Consider the following 24,110-nt stretch of genomic DNA (forward strand, 5'->3'; position numbering starts at 1 on the left):
GCATCTGAGTTACCTCGGGGGAACTTCTACTGAAATCTGGAAGACAAATATTCTGTGTCCTTACTGCATATTACATGCTCCTTAATATCCATACAGCCCTATGCAAAATCCCACATATATAGGGTGACACGCAAATATACAAAGACATCCAACACATCTGGAGGAAATGCGTTGTTTAATAGCACTGCAGAGGGACAGCACGGATCAAGCAGAACAGATGGCAAACAGGTGTGAAACGAGCTCTCTCCAATGCCAACACCAAGTAAAACAACTGAAGGTGTCTTACAATAAAACGAAAGATAACCACACTCAACAAATCCATAAAGTCTGCCCACCTAGTTGGCATATTGGATCTGATCGTAATGCCGGAAGACTGGATTGTTAAGAGGTTAATAGTTTATATAATAAAAGATCGATACTTGACGTCCATGTATCGATACAATATTGCCACGAAAAAAATCGCAATACTATGCTGTATTGATTTTTTTATCCCCCACCCCTACATGGCAGGTGTAAATTCAAAGGTCTTTCAGATTATCAAGATAACATATCCAGATACCTGTTTCTACCAGGTGTAAATTGGGTCTCTGTATCATCGTATCATCATTCTGTTATTGTCACTTTCTTGTTAAAACTTCTATGCCTCTAGGCCTCCGCTAATAATTAGTCAAATTACTTTATTAATATGACAAAATCAATAATCATCTTCCCTTACAAACACTAATTATCTCCCTTAGGCTAAAGTATGGTAGGGGAATAGATAGACTTTTGTGATTCAGAATTTACTTCAAGTGCCAAACTTTCTTATACCAAATTAACGCCCATGTGGTTTCCTTATTTATGTGCGGAATCAAAACTTTTATGGCCAGCCTAACAATACCATCTGATAAGAACGAGTTGTTATTTGTTGCGCTACAGTGTGGCTTTATGAATTGCTAATGATACAAAAGATTCAAAAGGGGATGGCGAACCTGCATAAATAAAAATGGCATATCTGAATATGCAACAATTCACATTTACACTCTGCTATGGAGGGTACCACTGCTGGGGAAATGTAGGAATGAATATGACTCTGAATATGACATTGTCCAATCATTATGCAGGACTGTATGGTTGGAAAAAACAATCAAATGTGGATGTAATTTTGAGGTGAAATTGCAGGATTCTCAAAAACAATGGACCGTGAATTATGTCTATTGTAACTGTCAAATGATTGATATGATTTTGTTCATACAAAATGAACAGTATACCTAAGAATATTAAGAAACGTGAAAACATCTCAGTACACTTAATTTATGCTATAGGGCGTCTAACTGTACTTCTGGAAACATGAGTAGCAGGAAGGTGGTTTGCAAGACGGTCCGCTAAAGAAATCAGGTCAACCGCTGGATTACTGATGAACTCGAGGAAATCCCCTCAAACTGTGGGTGAACTCTGAGACAGTGTAGCTTTGCATATTGGAACGTACCATTAAAGAGAGTAATGGACGTTAAGTACGATGTGTCTCTATACGAGTAGATCATATCAAATAAACATCATCAGAGAAGGTAGTGACCTCCATGTGAACCCAAAGCTTATTGAGGTTGGCATTAAAAATTAAAAAAACAAGTAAACATGATCAGTGTCCTTTCTGACAATCCGGGCAGAGCAAAGTCTTTGTTATTCAACGAGGCTTTAGCAAGATTCCCCAGCATGCTTTGCAAAGTGTAACAAGAATCATAAATACTGAGCTAGCTAATAAAATGACAGGATGCGGCTCAATCATGTGGTCCTTCTAATCTGTGAAAACAATGACTTTGTTTACATGCACACTATTAATATTCCACTATTATTACGAATATGACAATATTTTGAATTTGATACGAGTCATGTAAATAGCATATTCCGTTTGGATATTCTGAATTAGACCTTATTCCGAATGGTGCATTTTCCGATTAACATATGTGGGATGTGTCAATATTAGTCACGTTTTAGGAGCATTTTTGGACATGTATACAGAGCATTCAGAACATGCGTCTCAATTGGGGTTTTTACAGCGACACATGGCTCTGTGCGCTGTACACAAACCAACTAGCCGACAGTTTGCGGAGATGCATGCAACAAAAGAAAAGCCCACATTTCTGGTGCGTAGGAGAAACACGCCTACTTTTAAACATCATGAACGACTTAGGATATCAACAGGTTTTTGGATAAGCGCTAATATCTCAATGCTGACCTTTTCAAGAAGGTGGTTGAAGAAGTGAAAGACGGAGGCTGTGGTCGCACGGTCAAACAAGTCCACCACCGGTTACGTTAATCGGAGTATGAAAAGCTGCATGTAAACAGGAATATTAGTGGAATATTCATTTTCATTAGCCACGTAAAAAGCTTAGTGGAGATATTGTCTTTTTCAGAATAAGGGCAAAAAAATTTATATTTTGTGCATGTATGTATATTACTTGTTGGACTGTAACAGTATCACATCAGCACTGCAGTTCCCAAACACTTCTTCCAAATATGGCACTTGCTCAGAGTCCTGTAAAAGCAACTCCTGGAATATAATTTTCTCATGTTGAATAAAAAAGGGGCAACTCAATACTGTAATAACAATACCCAATATTCCAGATTCCTCAGAAGTCCAATTATAGTTCCATCGTACCGAAAGCACTGCACCTTGGGAAACTGCGATTTCCTTTGAGGGTACAAATAACCTGTCCCTTTAAAACTTCTCAATAACTGTGCACGAAGCCCTGGAGACATGCTTGAGCGACAGCAGCAGTAAAAGGGACAGACTGTTAAGTTCTACTTCGCAGGCTCAGCTGCTTGTTCTTCTGGCTTTTCATTCCCATTTTGACACAGGCTATTGACAGGTCATAAAGGGAAAGACAAGACGCTAATGAAAGAAACTGTTTCTTTGTTGTGATGTTCCTATATTTAATTGAGATAACTCAATATTTGTCCTCAAGGGTCCTCTGTAGTTCCAGGATGTTTTTTTTTTTTTTTTTAAAGGTTCAATAAATAGCGTGGAAGCACTGAAAACGTACATGACGTGTTTATACAATATGCATGTGTATTACTCAGTGAATAAGGGGTGAAAAGAGGTCGCGGTCCATAACAATACTCTAGCCGGACAGTCAGTTGACAGGTCATGATGGCCAAATGACATGATGTTAAAGAGTACCTACTCATTTTCAGGTGCATACTTGTATTTTCGGTTTCTACTAGAACATGTTTATTTGCTTTAATGTTCAAAAAACACTTTATTTTTCTCATACCGGCTGTGCTGCAGCACCTCTTTTCACCCTCTGTCTGAAACAAAAGCCCAGTCTACTCTGATTGGTCAGCTGGCCCACTCTGTTGTGATTGGTCAACCAACTCGAGCTCCGCTCTAACTAGCTTTATTTGAGGGCGTGCCAAACTAGCCACTAGGCAGGTATTATGCAAATGTGTTACTTGGTGACATCACCACGTTACAGAAGAAAATGCGGGACTTCAAGTGAGGCATTTCAGCAGCAGTGTTTCTGTGAGGGAGAGTAACTCCCTTTGCAGACCTTTAACATGCACAAAAAAACTATGTAACACACTAAAGGAAAGGGAAAAAGCACAAAAGCATAATAGGTCCTCTTTAAAGAGTTATAATAACGTGGAGAAAACTCTGGCCATTTACTTAAAGATATTTTGAGAGTCTTGAGGAGTTTTGTAATCCAAGAAAATTTCGAGATATGGAAACTAACCTGATTAAAAGTTGGTTTGAATATGGGTGTGGTCTTACTGTATAGGATGTAAATGTTAGTGATAATAAAATGCTACTGGTAAGAAACCACGACATTTAAAACTGCAGCGTGGGTGATTCCTAACTGTTGCCTAGCACTTCATCAGAAAAACAGCATTTTAAAAAAAGGTAGTAAATTCACAAGGTTGCTCTTCTGAAAAAGTATTCAAAAACTAGCTAAGGGCCATTCACTAGCCAGATCGCATTTAAAAAAAAAAAACATAAAATATAAAAGTTAGACATTGTGAAAATACTTCTTTGACAATTACTTCACTTGTACAATCTCTTCAACTCAACAAATGAAAAAAATGTGCATGAAAGGAGTATCAACTTGCCACCTCAAATAATAACAGTAAGGCCAGTCGGGGAGCCAGAGTTGAATTATACTGTTGGCAGATTAATGGTGCTTATTCATTAAAATTCAAGCATTAATCAACATGTAATGTCATAGGTTGTAGGCAGGAAAAATGCTAGATAAATGCTAGATAAGTAGCCTTTAGGTCACTGGAACTTCCCTTCAACTTCACACACACAGAAACCACCGCACACACACTCACACACACACACACACTCACGAAGCATAATAAAAGCCTAGATGGATAGCCAACATGGACAAGACATGCCAGCGCGACCACGGAAATGAAAATTGATGGTTGTTACGCCCTGAAGATGAGCAGTAATGGAAGCAAAGGATGACAGGTTCAGGAACGTGGGGGGCTCTGTGACGTCTGGCAAAGGTCAGCTCGCACAGCGGGAAGCGTGATGGATGCATGCTCAGAGGTACCGGCAAAGTCAAATGACCTTTATTGCAATCAAAACTTTTACTTGAGGGCCAGTTTGACACCAGACGGACAATCAATTGCCAGCATTGCATGGCATCAGAGAAGAATGTGAGAAACCTGACGGCTAAGAAGTAGACAAATGACCCTTGTTTGACGCATTTTGTTTGGTATAGTGACGTTCAAACAACAGAATATGTGTTAAAAAGACAAAGGAAATTACCATCGTAAAAAAACGCTAATCTCCTCTGCCTTCCCAACACACACACACACACACATATAATGACTCTAAATCCTTATGGACTTCGGTGCAAAACTGATTGAGCCCATTTCCTATCCAGCCCCAAAAACTTACTGTACATTCACATACGCAAGTCTGAACGTCACTAAAATGCCGAGCCAGCTAGTGCTCGGAGCGATAAGGGCATTTTCCTGTGAGTCATAAGCAACTTCTCTCTGAAGGTTTGAGGAACGTAAAAAGGAGAGCTGTGGGACTGCAATATGCTGCTGCTCAGCACTCCTCTCCTAGTCCATTTATTTCAATGGCACAAGCGTCTGTATTTAACCCTTCCAGCTGTTCCTGATGTTCTACCATTTGTCATCCTGACTATCTGGCCCGAGGAGCTAAGGTCAATTTACTTTTGTTCAATGTAAGGCCGAGGTGAAATAAAACGGAAGCTGCCCCGTGGTAGCCGCAACAATGAACTCAACCCCAACTCTCGACAAACCGAAGCAATTCTGTGGATTGAGCAAATTGCTTTGAATGGACTCAAACCGAATCATGGCAGGTTAAAGGTGGCGAGACACTTACTGCCGTCCCCTGCTTCCAGCGCCTTTAATGTTTGCTCTTTGAGTCGGTCGGCCTCGTGCTTCTTCCTCCTGTGCTCCTCTAATTTGATCTGTAGGTCCTCGGCTACCTGCTGGAGCTCCCTGAGCTGGGCCTGAGGAGAGACGATAGAGAGACGAACACAACGTTAAGATTAGCATAACACGACACTTTCATACCATTCAATCACAGTTATAGCACGGTTAGTTAGTACCGTGCTTTTATAGGTTACAGTCTGCAAGTAAGTGGCACAATCAAACTTCTGTCATTTTATCTTTCCTGATTTATATCTACACAGAAAACGTAACTTTAAATTCGGGACACTTTAAGATAAAACTGTCCACTGCATATACCAATGACACTAATTTAACAACATATACATATTGTACAATGACATTTATCAGCATGCTGTGTGTCTTATCCTCTATGTTGATTATTCCTCATTACAGGAGTGTTCAAGAGTCTGGTGTTGGATATTGGATACATAGAACACACAAGCCTGACAAATCTAAGCAACATTTAGAAATTGAGCATTAAAGTTTGCATTGTAGATTTAGTATATTGTAGAATTCAGATAATTTTGGAGCATTTTTAGTCTGAAATTGTTTGGTCTGAAAAGTGAAGCTACTGCTGAAGCGCCTTAAACCTGCATTCTTTCTAACAGCCAGCAGGGGGCGACTCCTCTGGTTGCAAAAAGAAGTCTGATTCTATGGAGTCTATGAGAAAATGAGCCTACTTCTCACTTGATTTATTCCCTCAGTAAACATGAGTTTATGGTCTCAATCACTAGTTTCAAGTCTTCTTCAATGCAGCATGATGTTCATTTAGTAAATTATGGTCCCATTTCGAGTCAAATAGACCATAAAGCAGGGTATGCTTTAGGGCGTGGCTAAGCTGTGATTGACAGGTCGCCACCACGGCGTTGTCCGGTCTGGGAGTTGTCTGTGTTTTGATCTTAGAGCTTTAACCCTTTCACAGTGTGTTTTCAGTTCATGAAAGTCAATTATAACATTTTCGTTGGCTAAAAACGTCTTATTCAGTGTTTGGTTGTATTTAGCTCCACCCTCTAATGTCACTTCTGGTTTCCAAAAACCAAGATGGTGACGGCCAAAATGCTGAACTCGAGGTTTCAAAACGGCAGTCCACAAACCAATGCGACTACACACCACTTTGGTCCGGACTAAAATATCTCACCATCTATTATATAGAATCTAAAAGAACCTTGTTTATCTAAACCAGTGTTTTTTTCTGCAGAGTCATGATTATACATTACTCAGGGGGAATATATCATTAACATTCAGTTATAGTGAAACAATGCAAGTGTTGACAACAGGATAATTGACTTACAGCCTCAAAAATATTTATAGAAAGTATTTGCCTGAATCGACATTAAACAGGATTTTGGGAACCGTCTCTGTTCTTATCTCCTCCTCTTACCTTATCTTTCTTTAAGCATCAGTATATCTACCTCCAGACCACAACCAGCGCATGTATTTACCAAAACTTGTACGACAGCAGACGGGCCTGCACAATGGACTATTTAAATCACTTGCGTCAGGAGGTGTTGCCGTCACACCAAATATGACAGCTCATGACAACCAAGCATAACCTATCATCGCTCTCTGTAATGGACCAATTAATATGAAAGAGCAGCAGCTCCTTGTTTGCGTGTGCATGTGTGTGCGTGTCAATACCGCCTTCCGATCTCTCCTCAGAGACTCCCATAATGCAGTGATGGATTCGGCTTGGTTCGGATAGGGATGACTAGCTTTCTAGGCCACGCTGCTTGCTTAGCCACCTTCAGTTTGCTGCAGTGATTTATGGGCTCCATTTTGAGCGTACAAAAAAAACATATTTACTTGTGAATAACACCCGTAACATGTAAAGGGTTCCTCCACAGTGTTAAAAGAGTTTATAAAATGCCAGAAACTAATGCACATAGTATTTGTGTTTACATAAACTCAATGAACTGCATTGAAAAAATCTGTTTAGTCACATATTAATCTGATAAAAATAAGCTCTATTCAAATTGGGATGAGTGGAAATAATACTGTTTTTTGTGCTGATTCAGTACACAGTGTTTGAGACTTTTCCCTGCTGTGTTAACTCTTGGAAAGCGGTAATACAGTTTGGACAGAAAAAGCACCGTACGTTCCTCTCAAATCCTGACAAAGCTATATTTAGGAGAGAACATTTTAAAAAGGATTGAGGACTAGCAAAAGCTGCACATCATTCCCTGCTTTAAAATGTACACTTAGGAGTCGGGCCAATCAACAGAAAGATAATCACAAACTCCCTGAAAGAGGATTTTATTGAATACCTATTTGTATTCATTTAACAGCAGCATTCCACGCACTGCTGACATGCTACATTCAGCTTTCGTTGTATAAAAGGCTTCTAATTTGATTAAAAAAAAGTTTTCTAGCATCCCGTTTCTTCAACAGCAGATTCGGCTTTAACCCCTTGAACCGCGGGGAAGAGCTCACTTTTGAATCATTCATGTGTGAGGCTTCCGAGACGAGGCCCCTGAGGTAACCCTGCCATATCAACAAAGACACGCTGAGCGGAGAGGATCACAATGTGCGGTTGGGCCGGGAGGGCTGGGTGACACTTCAGCCTCGATCTGCCAATCAGCCGCCACGGAAAAGAACACGGAACAAAAAAAAAACAGAACGGAACAGAGAGGAAGAGCGCGGGGGTACACACTCAGAGACCATCAGCTGGCAAATCAGACACGTGTGAGCGTGTGTGTGAGTGATAACAAGTGGCCTTCAGTCAGAATCTCTGCAGTCAACGAGCAATATATGTTTTAAACAAGCCTGACATTCTCAAAATGCATTTTTTTTACACAAACGGTGCTGTAAAGTGCTTCGAAATACCTTGAAGTAAAGTAAGTTCTCACATAATCAATGCACAAGGATTGAGAGCAGCCATGAGACAGAGTGAGAGAAAAGTGAATATGCTTGCAGATAAATTTTTTTCAGCTGCCAATTAGTCCTTCAAACTTGTTTTAAAATGCCCCTAACTGCATGCTGATCAGCAGTCTGGTCTTATACTTTTTAGTTTTCTATTACTGACGCACTTAGAAAGGAAGATTATTTTTATATGTGCAGTAGGCGAGCTAGACTTGACCATCAAACAGTGTGGGGAGGGCAATTTGTATTTCCTAAATTAAGATAATGCATTAAGTAATTAACTGAACCAATAAACATAACCAACAAACATCTAAAGAGATCCTCAGGTGCCAGATTTACCAATTTAATTTGCACCAAACTCCAGGGCTCCAGTTTCTAATTTGGCCTTGAACGTGCAATGGAGAGCAGAGGAAACAGTGAAGTAGTTCCTTGAAGCTCTGTAAATGGAGCATGTTGATTCAAAAATGGGCAAGATCATTCAGGTGCTTGTTTACTTGTCCTGATTTACCGCTGACCATTTACTCCTTGCTGTTAGTAACAGCTTGCAAATGAAGCATAGTTACAGCTGACATCCTTAAAAGACATAGTAAAATGCTAAGTTTCTGGCAGGGTGTTTATGGGTTAGAAATTACTAGAAACTAGAATTGTTTGGAGAGCAACCAAGATAAATTTATAATGTAATACAATTATACTTATGTTTGTTATACTAAAATGGGAGGAAACTCACTAAACAATGGCATAAATTCATCAACTAGAAACTGTTAAAACACTGTTCGTATAGCTAGTGAACATCTCACGTTGACGTGGCAAAAACTGCACAGTAGGGTTGGTGTTGGAAAGTGCACAGCAGACGCCTGTAGCAGCAGATGTCATGAACATGTATGGTCAAAACAACATCATAGGGCACCAGCTGCTCATTTAAAAGCAGGAATTCTCGGAGCGCAACACATAAAAAAAAGCAAATTAACCTCAACGTCCCCATTGATCAAGTGTGTTAGCTAGCGTGCCAGGTAATGACACTGCAGTTACTGAGTGGCAGCACGAGTAGCTAAGATAAAAAAAAAAAACTTAATTAAATCTATTGAGAATAACAAACAATATCTATACACAGTGGCTACAAATTAGAACACACTGGTACATTTTTACGATCATTTTAGGGGCATTTTTCTGTCATCATTTGGAAGCAGACAATAACTAAAGACAAAAAGAGGAAGAAAAAACACATGCAACACAGTCCTCCATGTTGACTGTACCGGGCTCTGACAGCAGGACAGGGATTGTTATGCAGGCTGCAGGACACACTTTGCATCCTTGTGTCTAAGGAAATATATTACAGGTATAGAATTGTTGTACCATAAACCATACCAAACTAAACTTGAGGATAAACAAACCAAAATAAAAAGGTTTGACACGAACAATACCAAAGAAAAGTTCTGAAATACAGTCAAAGTGCAGAGAAAGTTTGAAAGAGCTCATTAGTTCTGTAATACATCCCTGATACAGTCAAGATATTATGAACAATTAGACTGGTTCCAAATCAGCTCCATATCGTTTCACTTTTGTGGAACAGAAACTGTGAAATATATATTTGTATTTAAAATGTTTAATTTTTAATTTATTATTTAATGTAATTCTTATTTTTTATATTCTGTTTTTATTTATTTATTTTAATGTATCTATTTGTTTATTTATTTAATTTATTTATTATTTATGAATTTTAATTATTATTAGCATTTTTTCTCCACCCTTGTTTTTAAATACTTTGTTTTTTAATTTACGATTAATATCTGTTACACATTACTTTATTGGTTATGGTTTAGGTTGTTGTAGTTATTTTTCTTTAGGAAACAATAAAAAGCAAAACATTTTTAAAAATAAACTGATACGTAGAATTCGTCATACATTTAGGGTATTTTTTTTTAATTACTGAACATACAGTATTTTTTGCTGTAGTATTTTTGGTACTTCATGTATTAAAACTCAACAGTGTAAGGTCAACTGTTTTCTACTGATCTAGGGATTAAGTTAAAATATATAGGCCGCCATAGACTATATATAGACCACTTAATGAACCTGGCGTGTATTCTGCTCAGGTCAAGTGAAAAGCCGTGAGAAACAAACAAGTGAAAGTCACTGGTTTTCTCACAACAGAAACAGGATAAAGCTTTTTAGGGAAGACCCTGATGACTGTCCTCCGTTCCTACAACATGTCATGTGGTAGTAGTTACTTCAGCAGAATACAGTGTACCTGTTTCTCTCTCCAGAGCAGCACTCCCTCCTCAATCAGTTGCTGCTTGAGATGCAAACCCTCGTCCAAGGTCCTCATCTGGCCCTCCACGTATGCTCTCTCTCTCTGTCCCAGATTCCTGGTGGAGAGCGAGAGGCAGAGAGAGGATGCACAGTCGCATCATTACTGAGAAAACATCGGCCACCCCTGCTACGGTCATTGAGATGGCGCAATCCAATTCTTAAGGGCCCACAATGCAGCGGGAATCACAAATGGGGAAAACAGAAGAGTAAATAAGATGGGCGGCTGATGCAGCTCTGTGGCTGAACTAAATTGTTTTTGAAGTCTGGCAAACACAATATGAGTGCGGACCATGTGAAAACATAATGAGATATACTCTGCTATGGGGTTTTGAGGCGAATGGCAGTGAATGGAATAACAGAGGAGTGTCAACAAAAAAAAGTGGGTTACCATATTAGAAGTTACATTTACACAGCGGGGCTGCATTTCAGCATCATAGTATGGTCAATCTACGCAGTGCAGCTCAGGCAAGATGATAAATATGACCTGGCAGGGCCCCGCGCTCTTATAACTATATTCATTCACAGACCTTCCATCTATGCAGTGAGTGATTCACATCTTATAGAAAACTAAATTATCTGCATGAAAAACACCTCTGGATGGGGGTTATTTTAGAGTACAATTTACAGTGCAAATATAAAAAAAATGTAATGAGATGGGGAGTCAGATCTGTCTTTATCACGGATCAACTCGTCAAAATAATATTGTGATGCATATAGAGTACAAGAGCAGGTCTGAACTACATCAAGTTTTTAAATCATAGTGACACCCTGCCCCCTGGTGGCACAGTCAATGAGTCACTATCACACTTGGGCAGCAGGTCTATCACACTGATGCTACGGTTTATGTTAAAGATAAATTGCATTTAAGAAGATGTGCGTTTTTATCAAATTGCCCAAAATTTTCTTTCCCCAAATAGAATGTACTGGTTGACTATTTATTTCTTTAGCAATGCGTGGGCCTCCAATGCCGTATTTTTGTGTCAAAATCTGCATGTGCTATTATTTTATAAATATTGAATCTCAGTTTTCATTCAACTGACCAGCAAGTGTTCTGGCAGTGAGCGTGGCTGTTGTATTCATCTGAAGCATCGCAGCAATCTGGCACGACACACGGGAGAAACCAATCCAGTGCACATACAAGAGAACAGAAGACATATCAGCAGGGAGAAGTGAGTAATATGTCTTTACTCTAAATAAATGATCAATACATCATTTGGCAATAGAAATAAACACAGATTAAAGTTAACAACAAAACTCAACAAAAACTGATAATTAGCCACAATGAAAAATGTATTTGGGTACTTTTGGAGCACTTCCTTTTGCCCATAAAGAGTGAAAATTTGACCACTACAACCATTTGTTTTCCAACATGCAGCACATGATATTCACGAATATTTTGTGACATAAAAATATTTATTCAAAAACAAGATATGGTGTAGAGTAGAGCTGAAGCAATCAAGTCAATTAATTGATATGTCAAATCGCCAGGAAATTTAATAGCAACCATTTTTGATAATTGATTCATCATTTCATTATTTTTTCAGGAGAAGATGAAAAATATTCATTCAGTTGCTCTAATGTGAGGATCTGCTGCAGTTCTTTGTAGGGCTGCCCCCTCTTAGCTGATTGGTCGACTAATCAGTTGTTTTGGTCTTAGTCGACTAAGACTTCTTTAGTAAATTAGTTGTTTTCTATGCATTTTTTTCATGCTGAATTACTTATTTTTAAGAAAATTATGAGCACATCTCTGGTAAACAAGATTTGAAGTGGTGCTTTTGTGTGATTCTCTGTGGAGAAACTCAGTTTCGCAGATCTGGCGATTAAATCAACTAATCTATTAGATGGCAAAATTGAATGAGTGTTAGTCGACTAACACTCTTTGTAAGTGTACTTTGTAAGTATTTCTTTGGTTGACTGCCACATAAAGACTGGAAACAGGGGGAAACAGCTAGCCAAACAGCACCTCTAAAGCTCACTAATTAACATGTTAAGTTTGTTTAATGATTTGTACAAAATTAAAGAGTAAAAACAAAGAGCCAGGCTAGCCCTTTTTCCCATTTCCAGTATTTGTGCTAAGCTAAGCTAACCAGCTGATTGCTGTAACCTTATATCTAACGGTCAGTCATGATGAATTGCAAAACTCTTCTCTTTCAGGCTTTAGTCACTTTTCATCCTCAATGAAAATTAGATCTTTGTGTCTGCACGATATCTCTCTCTCTCTAGTTCAGAGAGTGTCTCTTGAGATCAAGCACTTATAAAGATCAGCTTGCATGGTGTTTTGTAAGTGCTTTTACTTGGATGTTTCACCCCAGAGAGTGGGCAGAGTGTGATATTTCTCAATTATCCTGAACCCCATTGGCGACCGGTGGAACGAGAGCTTTACAGCCCAGAAAGGGAAGCCAATGAAAATCTCTCAACGACCAGCCGAAGAGGAGAAGCGATGACGCGTTAGCTATAAAGTGGCTCCACTGAAGGCAGGGAAGGTATGAGAAGACAGGTGGGAGAAGAATAAAGGAGGAAGGAAAGGAAGAAATATTCCACTATTGCTCTTTCATTCCTTCAATTTTTACCCGCGATGGTTGCATGCTGTCTAACGCTGCTGAAAGCGCCGGTGACAGAGAGGACATGTCGACACCGAAATGTATTGATTTCCTCCAAAGTGGAGAGCTACTAGAGAACAAAAGTGGATGAGAAAGGGGGAGCTGAAAAACTATCTGATTAGGCACAGTGTGGCAGATTTTACAAGAAAGAATGGAGAAAAGCCTTGAGGAAAAGGACAGGATGTTTTTCAAGGAAAGCTGCAAGCAGGGCGTGTGCACACTGGGTGCGTGTGTGTGTTAGAGAGCCATGTTTTGTTTGCTGTGTCTACTTCATCTGTTTGTTTGTACTACAGAAGGAGTGACAGTTTGTACACCAACATGTCAGCTTCTTGACATCGTGTAAAATATGAATTCCTGTCCGTGTTTGCGGAACACACAAAAGGTGTAAAAGCAAACAGAGCAACTTCTTAGACAATAAAAAGAGATGTAAACTTAGTTTGATTAAATCCTCACAGCTGCCTCATAAATAAACAAGATATCAGAGCAAATTTGGCATCGAACCAGCTATTTTGAACAAATGCAACGATTCATTTCCTGCAAGAATAAATCTGTCCATCCCTACAGCAATTGCACACTGCCCTCGTTGTCCTTGAAAAACGCTGAAGCAGAAAACATTGTCAATCCATCGCCTCACTTCAGCTTCTGTAAAGTTTATTAAAGTCACCTCTCAGGAGAGTATTATTTCATCCGATATAATGCAATATAAAAAAAAGCCTTACCGCAGATGCCGTCATTGACTCGCGATGATGGGATGTAGTGTGGGCGGAAACCCAGATTGGTGCAGTAGAATCGGCCACGAGGACAGGCTGAGGTGCCTACATGGGGGCAGGAGCAGAGGTCAGCGCTGCATGGTAAACTAACTTCCAGAAACAAATGAATCTAATCAAAACTATTTATAATACATGCACGGGGCTGATAAGAGTAACATATAGTATGTTCCTTTTTCAACAGGCACTTGTACAGGAGATGCTGGCGTTTTGTTTTTGTATGATTGTTATTTTTAGCAGCGTTTCCACCCGTTTAAAGAGGACAAATCATGAAAAACTCACTTTTTCAGTGCTTGCTCACATACATTTTGATATCTGGAGTGCCTACCAACCCACAAACTGTGAAAGGAGATAACCCAGTCAGTTTTTTGTGGGCTGCCTGGATCAGAAAACATGTGATTCAACAAGTCATTCAGATTTGGCTCCCCTTGCTATGTCAAATACAGGCTCATTAGTATATATCGTGAAACTGAAACTTCTCCCGCGAGCCAAGCGTGTAGGAGAACTACAGTGGCCGACTCAAAAACGCGAATGGCCTTTTCTAGAACCAGTGTTTGGTTTGTCCGTTCTGGGCTACTGTAGAAACATAGCGGCCAGCTCCGTGAAGAGGACCCGCTCTGTATGTAGATATAAACGGCTCATTTTAAGGTGATGAAAACAAAAATTCTTATTTTCAGGTGATTATACACTAAAGAAAACATGATTATTCATATTATATTCCATTTCTGCCAATATATAGCCCCCAAATTGTTACACACCGTTCCTTGTGTCTCAAACCCATGTTCGATAGTGGCACTAGTGTGCAGTTAAAAGCTGTTTGCACCATCTCTTCAAAGACAAAAAGAAGATCTTGCTGTGGTATCTACCCTTTGCCTTAACTGCAAACTATATACACATTTTAATCTTGTATTAATATGTAATGAAGTATGCTTTAAAAGGGACACTGTTTTGCAATGTTTGGGTGTACTATAATGTATTTTCTTTTAGTGTTAAAGAGGAGCTATTATGCTCATTTTCAGGTCCATACTTGTATTTTGTATGTTAACATGCTTTAATGTTAAAAAAATGCTTTATTTTTCTCATACCAGCTGTGCTGCAGCACCTCTTTTCCCCCTCTGTCTGAAAGCATAATAGCTCCTCTTTAATGTACCACATACTCAAATATGGTATGAATATATACTACATGGTAATTGGATACATAACTTGAGGTCTGAGAATTTTTTGCTTCTATAGCTTCCTGTTTCAAATGCACTGGACTGGCTGTATCTGCTACCAATATATGTATTTAATCACTCCAAAATCTTGGAGTGGGTAGATAATTTATTCATTCAAGTCTTGCTTTTCTGCCCCCTGTTGTCTGTAATGAGTAAAGAAGTTCAGCAGGGTGCTTATAGTTTTTGTACTTTAGCTGCCAAATAGATGGTTTTGTGGCCTACAAATATATCTATCCACCCAACGTCTAAGTTGTAAGTTAATGACCCATTCAGCAGACCACTTAAAGGGGAACACCACCTATTCGAGGATATAATATATATGAATTCCAATATGTTATTTCCATGGCCTAGTAAAATTCAATCAATATTTGTGAACATGAGCTACTTTCTCTCAAAGCCAGAAACCAGAGAAATATGTCTCAAACGTGTGATGTCATAGGGTATAAAGTCTGGAGCTGCTTCATAGACAATGAATGGGAGAACCACAGGATCTTTGTTTTCTTCTTTATACCCAAAATGAGCTTTATTCTATTGTAGTGTTCTCAATTGTGAAACAGAAAATGTTCCAATATACTCAGATCATTCCCCAGGTTGCTCCCAATGTGTCCTCTAGAACTTCTTTCCCAATTCATTGTCTATGCATTTTCTCACTTTATACCCTATGACATCACAAGTTTGACTTTTAGCACTCTAGTTTTGGGATTTGGGAGTGAGTTGTTCATTTTTTTGGACTGTCTTAGACCATAGGAATAACATGTATGAACTTTTCAAATGGGCGTAATTCCCCTTTAATGTTTTATATTTTTGGTATTCTTTGACAGCAACCACAAATCCTCATTGTTCAGCCTCAGCAGCAGTTTGGAAGGCTTCTGGTTTCCCAAGGAACAACAGATTTACATGGTGATGTTCAGAAAGAGAACCTTGAATCAGTGATGAGTTGATGATGAATATGATGACAATAATGATGTTTTATAATCATGAGGGAGAAGGGAACGAGACAGCATGATACCTAAATAAAATGTATTTAATACATTCATTCATTGACTAGTCTCATGAGGGCAGATTCATGAAAACCAAAAAGTCAGATGTGGAACTCTTGGTGAACTGTATCACAAAGAAAACGGCACTAAAAAGCCAACTTGGATGCCTGCTGTGATGTACATGTGCATTATACATAGATAAATTAAAGGGACCGTTTGTAACTTCTTACACGTATAAATCACCCGGGTCGGTGTCCCATGCACGCTCGTGTGTGGCTACGCTGTTCAGACAAGACTCCAACGCAAACTACACGGAAGCACCAAAACCACAAAGTTATATCTAGTGAAGCCCGTCTTGCAAAACAGTGTTGGAAGCGGTCGGAGGACGCGGAAGGAGACCGTAGCTTTGGTCTCCAGAGCCGCAGACTCTGCGGTTCTCTGCTCCTTTTCCTGCCTGCTTGCCTTCACTCACACAGCACGCTCGTTCAGCTTGCCCTCCGGCCTCGGTCGGGAGGCTGAGGCAGGAGAAGCCAACACTAGGATGAGCATTGATTCATGGAGAGACCTTCGTCTGGTCAGCTAACATTACTGCAAAGCAGGTGAAATGTAGAGTGATATTGTGGTTTTAACTGACGTGTGTCACCTCACTGTTATGACCACTGCTCGCTCACATTCAGGTAGCGCGTGCACACGGGCGAGGGAGAGCAACAGGACACTGACTTTCTTAATGGCCACAGGTGTCGCTGTTACAACCAATTTCTGATTCTTACAAACAGTCCCTTTAAGTTCCATTGGAGGGTGGGGGGGCGACAGAAGACATCTGCAAGGTCAAGTCAAATGTTATTTTCAACACAAACAGACATTCAGTGTGCAGTAATGATTAACAGTGCACACACAGGTCACAGTGGTGGATCCCAGTTTGCTCACATTGGTAAACAGACACACACTAGCTTCACTTTGTACCTGGTTCATCAGAGCCATCTTCACAGTCGCAGTAGTCATCATTCACCTGCTCAAAAGGGATCATCTTGGATCCATCAATGCACAAAAAGGACTTCCTCTCCTTGTAGAACCGCTTGTCTGTCACAGAATAAAAAAAACATTACAGACTTGATGATGCATGTTGGTGACCTTGAACTGCAGCTAGAAATGTAACCCAACAGAGGAGTAGACTTTGAACAACACTGTTTACATCTGTAACATGTATTTCAAAATAAGAGCTCGGTGTTTACAGTGCAGAGCCTGTAAAGAAATGTTACTGGAACTATTAAATAAAACTGGCATTATTGCTACCACCCTGAACAACTTTAAATCCTGTGTACAGTTGTTACAAAATATCTGCAACGATGGCAACTTCACAGGAACTTGCAACACGTCACCTGTGTTGCAGCTAATGAGCTGTCGACGTCACAGCACGTCACACCTGCAGCGTTCATCACAATTAAGATGATTATCTTTAAGCTAGCAGAGAAGGGGACAAGTGGACTTACAGGATGAAGATATTCCTCTTATTTTCCGCGAGTGTGCAAAACCACACCAAAAGACAGCAGCGATAATAACGTGGAGACGCATGTCAGACGGTACAGTTGTAAAACTGCCTCACAAGACCCCCCTCAGCAGCGTTTCAACACGCATGATAGAGACACACCAAACATTTTAAACTGGCCATGTCCTGGCTTCCTGAAACATGCGGTCATGTGACGCTCCTGAGCTCTTTCTATTGGTTTGTAGTCGAGCCATGTGCGATTCTGTTGACCAATCAGGAGTGAGAATGGCTTTCTGCCTCAGACATGCACTTGTTCACATTCTTATTTTAGACTTTTTTCAAAGTGGAAAGATGAGCATTTTTGAGAGCTTTTTTGACAAGTTATCTTTCTTTGTAATTTGGAATGAACAAGGAGAACAACACTAGTTTGTAAGAAGTGCATGTCGGGTAACACAGATCACAGTTTTTACACACCAAAAAACTGACAATAACCTGAAATTTTCAGGTTGAATTTCATTCATTCATTCATTCATTCATTCATTCATTCTCACTGTGCGATATCATTTTCCACCTGTGCAATTTTGTTAATAATCTGTTTATTGTCAATACTGTATATACTGCTCCTATTTTTATACTTCCTTCTATTTAAATGGTTCATATTTTGTTTCCCTTTGTTTAGCTCTTTTTTTTTTTACTGTGTTAGCTGATGCATCTTGTTTTTTGCACTATCCCCTTTGCTGCTGTACACTGCACATTTCCCCACTGTGGGACTAATAAAGGAATATCTTATATTATATTATCCAACATGCACAATAGGAGGAATGTAAATTTAAAGCATCTAAATGGAATTCAGCCTTCATTAATATAATTTTTTTTTATTTCCAAAAACATTATTTAATTGCTTTAAAGGTCCCATATTGTGCTCATTTTCAGGTTCTGTATTTTGTGTTTCTAATAGAACATGTTTACATTCTGTAATGTTAAAAAAAACATTATTTTTCTCGTACTGTCTGCCTGAATATACCTGTATTTACCCTCTGTCTGAAACGCTCCGTTTTAGTGCATTTCAATGGAATTGCAACTGAATTGCGTTGCTAGGCAACAGTTTGTGTCCATGTTTACTTCCTGTCAGCTGACATTATTTACATACAATGCAACAGGAAATAAACTGGGACACATTTAGAATGGTTACGTTTAAAACTGTGTAATGGTCTAAATATTGTATATTTGTGACATCACAAATGGACAGAAATCCTAAAGGCTTGTTTCAAACGCACAATTTCTGAATACGGGTTGTGTGTATTTCTCCGTATATTGAGCCTTTTGATAGTTTAACAGTATTTATAAAGCACTTAAACCTGCTTTATAATGTAAAAGATCAGAAAATCTAACTTTTTACAATATGGGACCTTTAACAATGAGGGTGAATTAGTCTAAATGTGATTGGGACATCAGGTCAAACAGAACAGTAGCCTAACTATACAACATATATTTTCCCAGCTGATGAGTGAAAATAAAAGTTTTTTGCAGAGCCCAAGCTGTGAAACCACAAAATCCTTTTTTTCCCCAAAACTTTATTGACAAGTCAAATACAACCAATAACAATAACATATAAATATAAAAGTTAAAATAACAAAAAGAGGAGACAAAATGCCATGGAATTCATTGATGACTTAAAAAAATTAAATTTAAAGAAACATTCGGTTAAGGGATTGCGCAAGAAGCTTTTTAAATTCAATAACAGCAAACTACATAGGAGGAAGAAAACGTAGGATAAATACATGTATTAATTAAAGGGCGCATATCAGTATTCATCAAATATTGTTTAGTTTTGTTGCTTTTCTATTTTTAAGTTAGAGAACTATAGAGGTTAATATCCAATAGAAATAACGTGTGGGTTGGTTTTCTATTGGTCCATTTCATTTTGTGCAATTTGCCAAATATTATAAACAGCTGGATTAAAAAGCTGATCTTATTAATTTCATTATTCACCATTATGTGCTTTTCCTATTGTGAAATGTCAAAAAGTAGATGGATAGATAGATAGATAGATATATAGATAGATAGATAGATAGATAGATAGATAGATACAAAGATTAAAAAAGACAAAACAAAAGCACCTTTTGATAGTTTTATTAATAAAAAACAATCTTTACAACATTTAGAGTATAAAAAACAAATGGAAATTGTCCAATGCAGTGATTTCAATCAGCTCTTTGGGGTTGAGGCACTTGAAAGGCGATTTTAAAGCTATACTGAAAGCAAATTTACAATAAGACTACCTAAAAGGATAACATTAAAAATTGTCATTTTTCACTGTTGAGTCTTGTGTAAAGACCTGCACTGCTGCATAGTGACTCCTTGCTCTGAAGGTAAGAAAGGTCTCGGATCATGCCCGGGAAGGAATATGAGTCCAAGGGTGGACGCATTGGGAACACTGGCATCAGTCCGGATGTCATGTATGGTGACATAAAACCTGCCATACCGCCGTTTGCAGAGGAATAGGCCAGCCGTAAGGGGCTGACACCATACAGACTGTCGGTCGGTGGCATATGGAGCGGGGAGAAGGCGGATTTGTTCCCCAGAGCACCAAACGCTCCGGGAAATCCGACAGGAGGCCTGAGTGCGTTTGGGCGCAGAGACAAGCTATCAGAGTCTTTGGAGCTCAACACCAGCTCAATGGATCTGACAATGTCGCCTTTGCACGTTCTCACCATGGACTCCAGGGTGTCCCGCTTCTGATGGGGGAAGATCTTGGCCATGATGTCAGTGGGGTCCCGCTCCAGGCTCCGGTAGTCCTTGGGCTTCTCTGACTCGCTGCCCGACTCCGGATCCGAGGAGGAGAGCGACCTCTGCGGACTCTCTACGTGGTCTGAGCGCTGGTCAAACACTGGGGATGATGGACTTGCGCTGTCGTCGTTGAATGAGGCGCTATTGTCCTTGTTTGGAGACAGATCTTTCTTGTCCATTGGAGAGGGCAGCCGTGCGGTGTGGGGAGCAAAGGTCAGGGGTCGACCCATGAATCCGTTATAAAAGTGGTACTTGCTCAGTTTGTCATCTGAAAATGTGGACAAAAGGAAAACAGGTGGTTTAGAATCACGTGTGCGGTTCGTGCGTAAAATGCTTGGAACGATGCTGTCTGTAAAAGTAAATTGCATAGACCTATGCTATTAAGATAAGATAAGATGAACCTTTATTAATCACCGTGGAAATTCAGGTGTCAAAGCAGCAACATCAGCAAACAGAGTGAAACACAGGAGAGGTACAGGTATACAACAATTATAAAAAAAAAACAATAATAGAAATATAAAAGATACAGAGTGAATGGGTGAACATAGTGTGTGCAGTCCGTCAATAAATAAATGTAATATGTGCATATGCGCAGTCTATAAAGTGGTATATATAATCTATAGTGTAAAGTAAGTGTAAAGTGCGCCAGTGGTTAGAGTCCAAGATGGTTGCAGATAGTGCATGTTTAAAGGTAGATAGTGCATGTTTAAAGGCAGATAGTGCATGTTTAAAGTTCTTAAAGTCCTCATAGTTCTCATATGGGGGTCAGCCTTGGTTGTGGAGCCTGATGGCTACCAGCATGAAGGACTGACCCAGGCGCTTTGTGTTGTGCCGAGTGGGATGAGTCTGTGGCTGAAGGTGCACCTCATCTTGACTAGCTCATCATGGAGGGGGTGCTATTATATCACAAACTGCAAATAAACCTGATATATTAACATCTAACTGTGAATTCAAATAATTGATATTAATACTCAGACTCAGACTCATTTCTGATCTTCTACTATGTTATGAACCATCCAGACCTCTCAGGTCATCTGGATTAGGTCTGCTTAGTGTCCCCAGAGTTAGAACTAAACATGCAGAAGCAGCGTTCAGTTTTTATGCACCAAATATCTGGAACAAGCTCCCAGAAACCTGCAGGACCAGCTCCAACTCTGAGTTCTTTTAAATCAAAGCTTCAAACTTTCCTGTTTGCTGCTGCTGCCTTTTATTAATCCAGATAATGATCTTATATACTGCACTAGAGCTTTTACTCTTGTGTGTTATATTTTATTTTAGCTTCTATCCTAGCTTTTTTAGCTTGTTTTTATTTTCTAATCTTTAATGTTTTCTGTTTTTATAACTGTTTTAATTATGTCTTAATGTTCTTTTGCACTTTGTCACAATGTTCTTGAATGTTTATGTGAAGCACTTTGAATTGCCCTGTTGCTGAAATGTGCTCTACAAATAAAGCTGCCTTGCCTTAATACATTAATAAGCAATTTAACTATGGAATTTTCTAAGAAAAGGGTAAAAATGATCTCCAAAGTAAAAACTTTTTTTTTATTTCTAACTTACCATTCTTTTGGTGCTCTGCTCCAAAAATATCAAACCCGGGAGCTGCTGCTGGAGTGTTGCCGGGAGCTACTGGTCCTGCTGGTGACCCCTCTGGGATCCCCGAGGAGCCCGGGTACATGATCCTGAGCTCGCGGGCCTCGCTCTCCTCCTGCGCCTGCTGCCTCCTCAGCGCCACCTGCGCGGCCATCACGCGCTGCCGCTCCGCTATCAGGGTGCACTTTGCGCACACGCAGTCTCTCCAACGACAGAAGCGCTTGTGGCCCTTCAGCGCGGACACCACGCCGTGGTTTCTGCAGCGGGCGCACTTCGGGGTGCGCGGGTATCCTCTCTCCAGAGCCGGGTTGCAAGCCCGGAGGAAGAGAGGAGAAGGGTAGCCACCGAGAGGGTTTGGGCCGAGCGGTCTGATCCTGCTGTCCATTTACCTGAGGTGGGTTTGCAAACACACAAAGTCTTAAAAAGTCCTACACAAGTCAAAGTCTGGTGTGGCCTTCTCTCTCTCTCTCTCTCTCTCTCTCTCTGAGTGAATGGCTGGCACCCTGAACCAGCGCCTTTAAGTGTCTCCTCTCCAGGTGGTTTGACATGAAATACAACACCCGAGTCACACCCCTTTCCGCTCCAGCCCTCTTAATAGCCTATCATGTTTATTTGCATCCTGGATGAATAGTGGTCTAATCTGATGCAACTGAGCCTATGTGCAGCTGTAGTTTAAAAAAAAAGAAGAGTGAGGCCTATAGGACCAGACTTTTAGAAATTGTGATCTGCAATGAATTTTAAATTTAAAGGTCCCATATTATAAAAAAAGTGAGATTTTCATGTTTTTTTATTATAAAGCAGGCTTAAGTCCTATATAAAAACTGTGAAAGTATTGAAACGCTCAATCCACAGGGAAACACACACAGCCCGTATTCAGAAACTCTGCATTTGAAACAAGCTGTCAGGATTTCTGCCCATTCGTGATGTCACAAATATACAATATTTAGACGCTTGACACAATTTTAAACGTAAACATTCTAAATGTGTCCCAGTTTATTCCTGGTTGCAGTGTATGTGAATGACATTAGCTGACAGGAAGTACACATGGACCCTAGCAACGCGATTCTGTTGCAATTCCGTCGAAATGCGCTAAAACGGAGCATTTCAGACAAAGGGTAAATACAGGTATATTCAGGCTGACAGTATGAGGAAAATAAAGTTTTTTGAACATTAAAGCATGTAAACATGTTCTAGTAGAAACACAAAATACAAGTATGAACCTGAAAATGAGCATAATATGGGACCTTTAAGAGTTACTATGTTCAATATGCACCACCAGTCAAAACGTTGTTGAATTTACAACAAATTTTCTATCCAAAAGAGGAAGAAAAACATGTTGCCTCAGGTCAGCTGGATACAATGACCCTCTTTGGTTTCCCTGCTGAGCAATGAATATTCACTATGAGGATGTTTTTTTTAACACCACAATGGCCCTAATAGCCACAAAAGCAACAGGTAATTATCTACCTGGTTATTCTGTTCAACAAATTACCTTGACAAAAGACCCATCTGTCAACAAACACCCAGCAAAGACTGGCTGATCACTAATCACACCTTGTCACATGTTTCATTCATTTCATTTCTCTCCATTCGAACAGGATCAAGTTACACGCAACAGATTGCCTTACCGTTATTATTACACGGAAAACAACTTGTGACAAACACAGTGGCAGTCACCAAGGGAGATACACAACTGAAAACACTGTTAGTCATGCATTTGCACTCAACTTGTATTTTTATTCACTGCGAATGTGTGCGGTTTGAGATAAATGTTAATAATGATGGTATCCTCAGCTATTAAGAAATCTCCTAATCATCTGTAGATGTAAGAGTGAGACATCAGTGGCTTCTCTCGGTCTCCCCGTAGTCCTGACTCCACTAGACTCCCTCTGAATAATGGATGCGGGTTAAAGAGGCAACGGATGGAAGCACTCAACCCCCTTGTGGCGTTTTAGTGAGATAATGATTCCCTGAAGGGCATCTCTGAGGAAGGTCTGCTACAGCAAGAGGCCGGGGAAAATTGCTTACGGTATAATACACAGTGATTTGATGCAGACATAGCTATTATTAGTCATTAATATCACTACTTACCACACAAGCAG

The 24,110-nt window shown here is 39.7% G+C and overlaps 2 protein-coding genes across 3 annotated transcripts in view; both read right to left on the bottom strand.

Annotated features, from left to right (window-relative positions):
- The window catches only part of LOC141760538 (glucosidase 2 subunit beta-like), a 138,577-nt gene extending 120,734 nt beyond the window's left edge, over positions 1–17,843 (bottom strand). The window contains exons 1-6 of one of the 2 annotated variants that reach the window (XM_074623413.1): positions 17,633–17,843; positions 17,106–17,222; positions 13,901–13,996; positions 11,622–11,679; positions 10,520–10,637; positions 5,342–5,471 (exon numbers count right to left, since the gene is read on the bottom strand). In XM_074623413.1, the coding sequence (XP_074479514.1) occupies positions 5,342–5,471; positions 10,520–10,637; positions 11,622–11,679; positions 13,901–13,996; positions 17,106–17,222; positions 17,633–17,714 (601 nt within the window). In that variant the 5' untranslated portion in view covers positions 17,715–17,843. The remainder of the gene's footprint in view (positions 1–5,341; positions 5,472–10,519; positions 10,638–11,621; positions 11,680–13,900; positions 13,997–17,105; positions 17,223–17,632) is intronic. The other variant, XM_074623412.1, reaches the window with a different exon arrangement.
- Positions 17,844–19,746: 1,903 nt separating this feature from the next.
- LOC141761119 (doublesex- and mab-3-related transcription factor A1-like) overlaps positions 19,747–24,110 on the bottom strand; it is a 41,978-nt gene continuing 37,614 nt past the window's right edge. Inside the window, exons 2-3 of the mRNA XM_074624367.1 lie at positions 21,976–22,397; positions 19,747–20,686 (exon numbers count right to left, since the gene is read on the bottom strand). Coding sequence (XP_074480468.1) covers positions 19,935–20,686; positions 21,976–22,393 — 1,170 coding nt within the window. The 5' untranslated portion in view covers positions 22,394–22,397 and the 3' untranslated portion in view covers positions 19,747–19,934. The remainder of the gene's footprint in view (positions 20,687–21,975; positions 22,398–24,110) is intronic.

The sequence above is a fragment of the Sebastes fasciatus genome, chromosome 22, assembly GCF_043250625.1.
Source record: "Sebastes fasciatus isolate fSebFas1 chromosome 22, fSebFas1.pri, whole genome shotgun sequence".
In the NCBI taxonomy this organism is placed as follows: Eukaryota; Metazoa; Chordata; class Actinopteri; order Perciformes; family Sebastidae; genus Sebastes; species Sebastes fasciatus.